Source organism: Hippocampus guttulatus, chromosome 14, assembly GCF_054856545.1.
Source record: "Hippocampus guttulatus isolate MCC_2025c chromosome 14, RoL_Hgut_1.0, whole genome shotgun sequence".
NCBI lineage: Eukaryota > Metazoa > Chordata > Actinopteri > Syngnathiformes > Syngnathidae > Hippocampus > Hippocampus guttulatus.
The window spans coordinates 13,007,831-13,019,190 of record NC_141274.1 but is presented as its reverse complement, the minus strand read 5'-3'; the positions used below and the strand labels follow the sequence as shown (position 1 = coordinate 13,019,190).

At 39.4% G+C, this 11,360-nt stretch overlaps 1 protein-coding gene across 2 annotated transcripts in view; it reads left to right on the top strand.

Annotated features, from left to right (window-relative positions):
- The window catches only part of pigk (phosphatidylinositol glycan anchor biosynthesis, class K), a 53,890-nt gene that overhangs the window by 39,953 nt on the left and 2,577 nt on the right, over positions 1-11,360 (top strand). Inside the window, exon 11 of one of the 2 annotated variants that reach the window (XM_086128797.1) lies at positions 1,856-2,568. The exons of the other annotated variant lie outside the window; for it this stretch is intronic. Within the exon in view, the coding sequence (XP_085984923.1) occupies positions 1,856-1,933 (78 nt within the window). The 3' untranslated portion in view covers positions 1,934-2,568. Of the gene's footprint in view, positions 1-1,855; positions 2,569-11,360 lie in introns of those variants that run through there. 2 annotated transcript variants of the gene reach the window in all.

The following is an 11,360-nucleotide window of genomic DNA, read 5'->3' as shown; positions in this document are numbered from 1 at the left end:
ACCGGGTTCGATTCCAGCTCCGGCCTCCCTGTGTGGAGTTTGCATGTTCTCCCCGGGCCTGCGTGGGTTTTCTCCGGGTGCTCCGGTTTCCTCCCACATTCCAAAAAAAAACATGCATGGCAGGCTGATTGGACGCTCTAAATTGTCCCTAGGTGTGAGTGTGGGCGTGGATGGTTGTTCGCCTCTGTGTGCCCTGCGATTGGCTGGCGACTGATTCAGGGTGTCCCCCGCCTACTGCCCGAAAACGGCTGGGATGGGCTCCAGCACCCCCCACGACCCTAGTGAGGATCAAGCGGTTCGGAAAATGGATGGATGGATGGATTGATCATTTTAACTCTGATTGATGTAGGTTGTTTGTACTATTTTTTTGAATTTGTTTTTGAACTCAGCAAGCGATTTACTCATTTTCAGGTCCGTTTCGAAATTATTCCACAGATGAACACCTTTGATAGATACACTTCTTTGCTTGATGTTTGTTCTTGTTTTGAGTTTTTTGAATAAGTTGGTACCTCTTAAATCATAGCTGCTTTCTCGAATTTCGAAAAACTTCTGAATGTTTTGGCAGAGCAGGTTATTGTGTGCTTTGTACATTAATTGGGCGATTTTAAAGTCAACCAGGTCATAAAATTTCATCGTATTTAATTTGATAAATTGTGGATTTGTGGGTTCCGTATATTTTGATCTATTAATAATTAGAATTGCTTTTTTTTGTAGTTTTAGAATAGGGAGTGTGTTTGTTTTGCAGGCATTTCCCCATATTTCCACACAGTAGGTCATATATGGTAATAATAATGAAGTGTATAATGTATACAAAGATCTCTTATTTAGCACTTCCTTGGTTTTGTAGAGGATCCCTACGGTTTTGGCTATTTTTCTTTTTACATTATCGATATGTGGCTTCCAACATAGTTTTGAGTCTATTACTAATCCAATTACACTTCATTAGCGAAAGAGCACCTGCACCAGGAAGGTAAGGCTTCATGGTGGTTTCCTTACTTGGAGACCTTGTGTGGTAGAACTACAGCGTACTGCTGGACAATTTATTAGGGTTTGCATTCTTTAACATTTAAAATTAGTGTTCAACCATCCTGCCTTAACTTCCTTATGCAAGTAGCATTTTATGTCTTATTGATGCTTTTTTTTTTTTTTTGCTGTACTTCTGCTGCTGTTGAGATGCTTTGATTTCCCTCCTGCAGTTGATCAATAAAGCTCATCTTGTTCTTTGCCGGCTTATCGCAACTAGAAAGTAAAAATCATTTTTCTTTTTTATGATTATTCACACCATTTCATCGCTGTGTCTTTTCGATGTGGTGTGGGATACAGCAACATTTCTTATGGATTAAATATCAATTAAATACGGGGACCATATTACAAATATCAATAGTTTTTCATATTTGCTGTCTATGCAGAGGTTTCTAAAAAAGTTTTATTGGAAAAAACTTTTTTATGTGCTACTGCCAGGTCTTACCGACAGTATTAATAAATGAAAGTTAGAAAGTGATATATATATATTTTTATTTTATTTTTTGACGGGCCGCATTTCAAACTGACCTTTATTTATATATTGATTCAGCCACTGTTCCCACTTTATCTGATGTTTATTTGTTTGGCTCGTAGTGATTGTGTCACTCAAGCCCTGACTTCTGTCTGTGTTTGCTCCATTACATTCAAAACGTTCATAGAAAAAAAAACAAAAAAACATCTCATGTCTGAATTGATACGGTAAATAAAATTGTTGCTGGGCCAAGGTTTTTACATGAACTCTCTCCCTGTTGGCTTCCTGCAAATGATTCACCATGTGTTTGGAGTTTAGCATAAATATTAATGGACATTTCATCATTTTTCTCCAAACAAGGTTCAAAGGCCTTCAAGCAGAGTACTGCAGCGAGGCCAAAGCTGCCAAAAGGGGTGGGCTGGGGTGACGGCCACGTAATGCTTTTTAGGCAGGGCATTGGTACAGCGTGGCCTGCATCAGTATGCAAAAAAAAAAAAAAAGAAACGCACACCCCTGTAAATAATACAGATGTGAATTCCGATACTAAGAGAAATCACTTTTGTTGCCGTTTTGTTTTGTACATTTTTCCTCATAAGAAATCACAAAAGTGCAAATGATCAGCTCCAGGGTCAAAACATCCCCGTCATAAAACTTTGACTGACAGTCAGTGATTTAAGTTTAGTGTCACCTCCATTGTGGTACTTGATGGTTGACTTGATCCTGTTGATCTGTCTTCAAGTCTCCTAGCTTAATGCCACACATGATGGGAAGGGCCATCGCAAGCTAACGAATGGCATCATTTGTGTGGAGTTGTAGCCCTTGAAACAATGGATACATATTCTTTATCCTCTGCGAAAAATGACAACTACTGCTGTGGATTACAAAAAAGTCAAGTTGTTTGTTTGGGATGCACTGCTCCCAGGTTTTGTCATTTTTTTGGTAAACATTTCTTTTGATGGCGGTGCGGAAACCCGCAGCGGCTCCTCTTGTTTTGTGTTGAGAGGGAAGAAATTTCATCTGTGCTGTATGTTTCACATACAGTACATTTGACAATAAAGTTTAATCCAATCCAATCCAACATTGTCCTTCGTCTTTGGCGTTTTTCGTCAAAAAAAATGACCATGTATAGTAAGGCGTTTTTAGCCGAAAAAACCCCCGACCATGTATAGTAAGGCGTTTTAACCAGAAAAAAACGGCCATGTACAGTAAGGCGTTTTAACCGAAAAATAACGACTATGTGTAGTAAGGTGTTTTTTGACGAAAAAACCGACCATGTATAGTAAGGCGTTTTAACCCGAAAAAAAAAACACGACTATGTACAGTCAGTCGTTTTCAGCCGGAAAAAAACGACAATGTGTAATAAGGCGTTTTTAGCCGAAACCCCCCCAAAAACAACCATGTTTGGAAAGCCGTTTTTTTTTTTGTATAGTAAGGCGTTTTAACCCCCCAAAAAACGACGATGTATGTAAGGCATTTTTAGCCGAAAAAAAAAGACCATGTATAGTAAGGCGTTTTTAACCGAAAAAAACGACCATGTTTGGTCAGGCGTTTTTATCGGAAAAAAAGCAACCATGGATGGTAAGGCGTTTTTAGCTGAAAAAAAAACGACCATGGCTATACATTGGCATTTTTAGCCAAAAAAAAACGTCAATGTATAGTAAGCCGTTTTTAGCCGAAAAAAACGACCATGTATAGTAAGGCGTTTTTAGACGAAAAAAGAATGACCATGTATAGTAAGCCATTTTCAGGTGAAAAAAAACGACCATGTATAGTAAGACGTTTTTAGCTGAAAAAAACGTCTATGTATAGTAAGGCGTTTTCAGCCGAAAAAAACGACCATGTATAGTAAGCCGTATTTTGCCGAAAAAAACGGCCATGTATAGTAAGGCTTTTTTAGCTGAAAAAAACGACCATGTATAGTAAGGCGTTTTTAGCCGAAAATATAACGACCATGTATAGTAAGGCGTTTTTTGCTGAAAAAACCGTCTATGTATAGTAAGGCGTTTTTGGCCAAAAAAAACCGACCATGTATCGTAAGGCGTTTTTTGCCGGAAAAAAACCGGCCATGTATAGTAAGGCTTTTTTTGGCCGTAAAAAACGCCAATGTATAGTAAGCCGTTTTTTGCCGAAAAAAACGACCATGTATAGTAAGGCGTTTTTAGCCGAAAAAAAACGACAATGTATAGTAAGCCGTTTTTTGCCGACAAAAACGACCATGTATAGTAAGGCGTTTTTAGCCGAAAAAAAAACGACCATGTACAGTAAGGCTTTTTTGGCCGAAAAAAATCACAATGTATAGTAAGCCGTTTTTTGCTGAAAAAAACGACCATGTATATAGTAAGGCTTTTTTTGGCCGAAAAAACCCCACAATGTATAGTAAGCCGTTTCTTGCTGAAAAAAACGACCATGTATAGTAAGGCGTTTTTAGCCGAAAAAAACGACCATGTATATATAGTAAGGCGTTTTTAGCCGAAAAAAACGACAATGTATAGTAAGCCGTTTTTTGCCGAAAAAAACGACCATGTATAGTAAGGCGTTTTTAGCTGAAAAAAACGGCCATGTATAGTAAGGCTTTTTTAGCTGAAAAAACAACCATGTTTAGTAAGCCGTTTTTAGCCGAAAAAAACGACAAGTATAGTAAGCCGTTTTTTGCAGAAAAAAACGACCATGTATAGTAAGGCATTTTTAGCCGAAAAAAACGACAATGTATAGTAAGGCTTTTTTGGCCTAAAAAAATGACAATGTATAGTAAGCCGTTTTTTGCCCAAAAAAAACGACCATGTATAGTAAGGCGTTTTTAGCCGAAAAAAACGACAATGTATATATAGTAAGCCGTTTTTTGCCCAAAAAAAACGACCATGTATAGTAAGGCGTTTTTAGCCGAAAAAAACGACAATGTATATATAGTAAGCCGTTTTTTGCCGGAAAAAACGACCATGTATATAGTAAGCCGTTTTTTGCCCAAAAAAAACGACCATGTATCATAAGGCGTTTTTAGCCGAAAAAAACGACAATGTATAGTAAGCCGTTTTTTGCAGAAAAAAACGACCATGTATAGTAAGGCGTTTTTAGCCGAAAAAAACGACCATGTATATATAGTAAGGCGTTTTTAGCCGAAAAAAACGACAATGTATAGTAAGCCGTTTTTTTCCGAAAAAAACGACCATGTATAGTAAGGCGTTTTTAGCTGAAAAAAACGGCCATGTATAGTAAGGCTTTTTTAGCTGAAAAAACGACCATGTTTAGTAAGCCGTTTTTAGCCGAAAAAAACGACAAGTATAGTAAGCCGTTTTTTGCAGAAAAAAACGACCATGTATAGTAAGGCATTTTTAGCCGAAAAAAACGACAATGTATAGTAAGGCTTTTTTGGCCTAAAAAAATGACAATGTATAGTAAGCCGTTTTTTGCCCAAAAAAAACGACCATGTATAGTAAGGCGTTTTTAGCCGAAAAAAACGACAATGTATATATAGTAAGCCGTTTTTTGCCGAAAAAAACCGACCATGTATATAGTAAGCCGTTTTTTGCCCAAAAAAACCGACCATGTATAGTAAGGCGTTTTTAGCCGAAAAAAACGACCATGTATAGTAAGGCGTTTTTAGCCGAAAAAAACGACAATGTATATATAGTAAGCCGTTTTTTGCCGGAAAAAACGACCATGTATATAGTAAGCCGTTTTTTGCCCAAAAAAAACGACCATGTATCGTAAGGCGTTTTTAGCCGAAAAAAACGACAATGTATAGTAAGGCTTTTTTGGCCTAAAAAAATGACAATGTATAGTAAGCCGTTTTTTGCCCAAAAAAAACGACCATGTATAGTAAGGCGTTTTTAGCCGAAAAAAACGACAATGTATATATAGTAAGCCGTTTTTTGCCGAAAAAAACCGACCATGTATATAGTAAGCCGTTTTTTGCCCAAAAAAAAACGACCATGTATAGTAAGGCGTTTTTAGCCGAAAAAAAACGACCATGTATAGTAAGGCGTTTTTAGCCGAAAAAAACGACAATGTATATATAGTAAGCCGTTTTTTGCCGGAAAAAACGACCATGTATATAGTAAGCCGTTTTTTGCCCAAAAAAAACGACCATGTATCGTAAGGCGTTTTTAGCCGAAAAAAACGACAATGTATAGTAAGCCGTTTTTTGCCGAAAAAAACGACCATGTATAGTAAGGCGTTTTTAGCCAAAAAAAACGATCATGTTTGGTAAGGCGTTTTTTTTCGGCAAAAAACGCCTTATTATATACATGGTCGTTTTTTTCGGCTAAAAATGCCTTACTATACATTGTCGTTTTTTTCGGCTAAAAACGCCTTACTATACATGGTCGTTTTTTCCGGCAAAAAACGCCTTTCTACACATGGTCGTTTTTTTCAGCTAAAAACGCCTTACTAAACATAGTCGTTTTTTTTCACCTGAAAATAAGTTACTATACATGGTCGTTCTTTTTTCGTCTAAAAACGCCTTACTATATACATTGTCGTTTTTTTCGGCTAAAAACACCTTACTAGATACATGGTCTTTTTTTTCGGCTAAAAACGCCTTACTATAAATGGTCGTTTTTTTTGGCTAAAAACGCCTTATTACACATGGTCGTTTTTTCCAGCTAAAAACGACTGACTGTACAGAATCGTTTTTTTTTCGGGTTAAAACGCCTTACTATACATGGTCGGTTTTTTTTCGGGCTAAAAACGCCTTACTATCCATGGTCGTTTTTTTCGGCTAAAAACTGCAGATTTTTCATGGTCGTTTTTTTCGGCAAAAAACGGCTTACTATACATGGTCGTTTTTTTTGGGCAAAAAACGGCTTACTATACATTGTCATTCTTTTCGGCCAAAAAAGCCTTACTATACATTGTCGTTTTTTTCGGCTAAAAATGCCTTACTACATGGTCGTTTTTTTCTGCAAAAAACGGCTTCCTATACATGGTCGTTTTTTTCGGCTAAAAACGCCTTCCTATACATGGTCGTTTTTTTCGGCTAAAAACGCCTTACTATACATGGTCATGGTCGTTTTTTTGGGCTAAAAACGCCTTACTATACATGGTCGTTTTTTTCGGCTAAAAACGCCTTACTATAAATGGTCGTTTTTTTCGGCTAAAAACGCCTTATTACACATGGTCGTTTTTTTCCAGCTAAAAACGACTGACTGTACAGAGTCGGTTTTTTTTCGGGTTAAAACGCCTTACTATACATGGTCGGTTTTTTTTCGGCTAAAAACGGCAGATTTTTCATGGTCGTTTTTTTCCGGCTAAAAACGCCTTACTATACATGGTTGCTTTTTTTTCCGATAAAAAAGCCTTACCAAACATGGTCGTTTTTTTCGGCTAAAATCGCCTTATTATACATGGTCGTTTTTTTCGGGTAAAAACGCCTTACTATACGTGGTCGTTTTTTTCGGCTAAAAACGCCTTACTATACATGGTCATTTTTTGGGGGGTTAAAACGACTGACTGTACGTAGTCGTTTTTTTCCCGATAAAAACGCCTTACTATACATGGTCGTTTTTTTTCGGGTTGAAACGCTTCACAATACATGGTCGTTTTTTTCGGGTTAAAACGCCTTACTATACATGGTAGGTTTTTTTCCGGCTAAAAACGCCTTACCAAAAATGGTCATATTTTTCCGGCTATGTTTGGTAAGGCGTTTTTATCGGAAAAAAACAACCATGTACATATAAAAACAACCCGACAGTTTGTTGCCTGGGTTAGGCTTTTAAACTAGCGTTTAGGTGATCAAATTCGGGCGTCAAGCCAGGGTTAAGGTTTCAAAATAGGGTCTCATGTGAGGCTTGAAGCCATAGTTGGGTTTTTAACTGTGGTTAGGGTTTCAAGGCAGAGTTAGGGTATGTATGTACGAACGTACAGTAATCTGGTCTACGCTTCACTGCTGATTTATTGGACTTTTCGCAGCTACTAGAAAGACCATGACAAGATCGTTGTGGGATTGTGCGTGCGCATGTGCGTGTCCTTTCTATAATTAGAGCGTCCGTCCTGTTCACTCCGGTGATTACCCCCGGGTGCCGTGACAAATGACTAGGACGCCCCATTTCATCTTAGTGCTCTTGCTTGCGCAGACTAACAGCGAGGTAGGACAACGTCAGGCGGGAGACGAGACAAGCAGGCAAGTCAAGTAAGGTTATCCGCTTATTATAATTTCTGCTGCAATTTAAGCAGTTTTTTTTTTTTGCATATATTGTCGCAATATTTTTTAAACTTCTCTTACAAACAGGTTAAACAGGTTAAAAAAACAACAGGAACAAGTATACTGGACTATACTATATACTATACGGCATCTTTTTTTTTAAACAAACAAACTTGCGTTTGGGTTTGAAATGAAGGTTTCAAGGCAGGGTAAGTATTTAAAAATTTTCAAGTTTCAAGTTAGGGTTTCAAGACAATAGTGGGGGTTGCGGTTTGAAAGAGAAGAGTTCGATTTTTAAATAAAACAGACTGGAAACATCCATCCGTCCATCCATTTTCTGAACCGGTTAAGTTTTCAGGTTTGGGTGTCAGGCCTGGGTGAGAATTTCAAAGCTAGACTTGAAGTCAGGTTTTTAAGCCGGCGTCAACAGAATGAGTAGCCTGTTGGGGTCCATCACAGTCATTCGCAATTATTGCAAAAATGTCATGAAAAATGTCATAATGTTGACCTTGTGCCAGGTGGTCGCAGTTAATTAAAGCGAGGTTTTCAATTTGATCGACGTGACCTTTAAAAAAAGTATTCAATTTGTCTTTGGATTTGATAGCTCCCTCATGTCCTTTATTTTTTCTTTGCATTTGATAAACAAATCCAAAAAAAAAAGGAAGACAATACCATTACCCACAATGCCTCCCTTCACTTGTCATTCTGTTGCATCCAGTGACTCCTTTTGTGAGTACCCACCATCATGTTTTTACCGATGACTCACGATGGAGTCATCTCATTTGCATAAGAACAGCAGCAGGCTGGCAGGTGATTCACAGAAAGTGTCATCGGGTCAATTAGAAAACACCTTTTTTTTTTAAACACATCAACAACTGCAGTACCTGTATTGCATTTCATGACAGCACACATTGAGCCACTGAATTGCTTCTTATATTTGTTGATGGGTCGGTACAAGGCTTTTACCGAGGTTGTCTTAAATTCAATGCCTCTCTCCCGGGCGTGATGGAATCGAAAAAGGATGCGAGATACGACCGTTGCCAATGTCGCCTTTTTTTATTTTTTTAACTTCCGGAGGCCAAACAAGCTGACCGCGCTTCCTTTCCTCTCCCGACGCCATTATCGTGATGGCTAACTGCAGGCGTGATTTATAGCAGCAAAATATGAGCCCCTAGCTGCCCCTGTCATCCTGGAAAAGATGTATTTATTGTACAGAAACCATATTGTCACTGTCCAGTCAAAAGTAAAAGTGTCTAAAAAATTTTTTATATTATTATTTATATATAATAAAAAAAAAAAAATATATATATATATATATATATATATATTTTTTTTTTTATTAATGCAAGAATGTTTAATGACTGTCTGTACCAAGTCTCTGCACTCAACCTATTTGTCTCTCTTATCCCCATGTTTGAGCATTCTTTTAAATGATACCAACATCGAGACCTGCACGTAAGCCACTTAGTAGTCTGTCATGCTAACTCCTCCACAGTGTCACGTGCCTCTTCTGTTCAGCTTTTTCAATGCACCTGGCTTCATTTTTCGACTTCGGTGCCTTTGCGAGATGCAGTAACTTTTATAGGCCATTTGAGCTGCAGCACAAAATGACTTTTAAGCCTCCGAAAAGTAAAAAGCTGCATTATTCCTCTTTGTCCAACATCCAATCCCCGTGTGAAGCGCCCCAAACATTGATGCCCTCCATTCTGCCTATTGGGAATTCACATTTGGCGTGCCTAAGTGCTGCCCTTAAAAGCGCGGCTCTAATGCAGCGCCTTTCGCAGGCTCCTGCCGTCCATTTATTTTATTCACAGGCACGCTGATGCGCAGAAAATTCCCCTCGGATGCTGATGTGTGCGCAGGGAGATTTACATTTTGTGTCCAAAGTCGTTTCAGTGTTGAGTGATTTCCCCCCAACGATGCCGTAACTTGTCCTATGCGTCACCACGTGCGGGCCCGCAGGCTTTTTCTCCCGCTTCAGTGACACAAGTTACGGCTGATAAACTCCTTAAATGTGATTGTTTATCTGGCTTTATGGTCTGACTGTTTGGCTACATTTTTTTATTGACTTCTCTCAGTAGGGTGTCAAATTTAAGCACCTAATAATTCAAGTATGCTACAAGTCAAAGGAGAAGCCCAGTTTACTTCGATTAATTCCGCCATTGGTCAAATAACGAGGACGGTACATGGGAGTATTATAGAGGGTTACCGGATTTTGTAGTTTTTTGTAATTATTACATACGTGTTGCTAAGATGAGTTCAAATATCCCCTCAAGGCAAAATTGTAAACATTTCCAAATTGCATAATATGCTCACTCGAGGAAAACCCGTCAAGAAAACAGTCACGGTGCGATTACGTTTACTGCTGTTGCTCAGCAGAATCCCAGGGTCGTTAACTTCCCCAAAATTGATAACATTTGCAATTAGCATATGCTAACTATGCTGTTACTTTAGCAAAAAATAAATAAAATAAAGGGGCAGACATAAAAGTTGCATGTTACCAGTTAATAGTTTAATGTGTCTAGTTTTAAAATATCTCAAAAGTGATGTTCTATGCAAATACACGTTCGGCACCATCACATCGATAATGCCTTCGTTGGACAAAAGGATAGAAAGGACTACCTTTAGAAGCAATTCGACTGTGAAATAAGCTTTGTACAAAGTGGACTTTGCCAAATGCTGAATTCCAGGATGAGCAGAGGAAAACCACTAAAGACACAGACTAAAAACAAAGAAGTGTTTCTATGAGTCGACTCAACAAAAGTACACGGTCCTCAAGTTGCCATCTCTTCCCCGATACTAAAATGCTGACAGACAAGGGAGCGATCAATGTACTACCAAGGTCAGATGTGACTTATCCACCCTGTGGAAAGTCGAGAAAGCCATTCAGCAGATGTCAAATCAAATAAAAGCTCCGCGAGCTGATAGAATCCCCGCGAAAGTCTGCAAGCACACCAGGCAACAACTGCGCATCAAGAGGACTCAAATCGTTCCAAACCATTTGAGCGCGTCTTCAAAATTGTCTGCAGCGGACAAGTTGGCATGCAGAGGCAGTTTACCCTTGTCTCGGTGTGAGCACATTGATGAAGCGGTAAATAACAAAATTGCCAAGGCCAGCTCTGCCTGAGGGTCGGCTGCGATCGTCGGTGCGATCAACGCAGGGGCACTAGCCTCTTGACAACGCTCAAAACTCTCCACAGTCATCAGGCTCACAACTCCATGTGAGTCCTGGACTTGATACCGGAGGCACACCAAGAAGCTCAACCACTTCGGTCTCAACTGCGTCCGCAAGTCGCACAGAGTCAAATGGCAGGACCAAGTCCCCGATCCGGAGATTCTTGACCAGACTGGCACAAGGATGCCGCAGCATCCAAATGAAGTGCTTCAGGATACCCTGAAAACCTCTCTTTAGCACCTCAGCATTGTCCGGAACTCATGAAAGACCCTCCCCAGGGTTGCCCAACATGGTGAGGGGCAATCGGAGCAACCCAAGTCTCCTGTCATTGACGAGCCTCATTCGCAAGCTGCCGGCCAACTGTATTGAGCCCCCTCGCCCCCTGTCTGAGACCACTCAGGGCACGGCTAGGCCTTGTCAGCAGTTTGCACAACCCCGCAACGCCCCACAGACGGACGGATACAGTACTGTATAAAGACGGTCCTCTTTTCTTCGGAAGGACGAACAGCAATAACACAAATAAGATGAAATGCATTTCGAGCAAATAAACA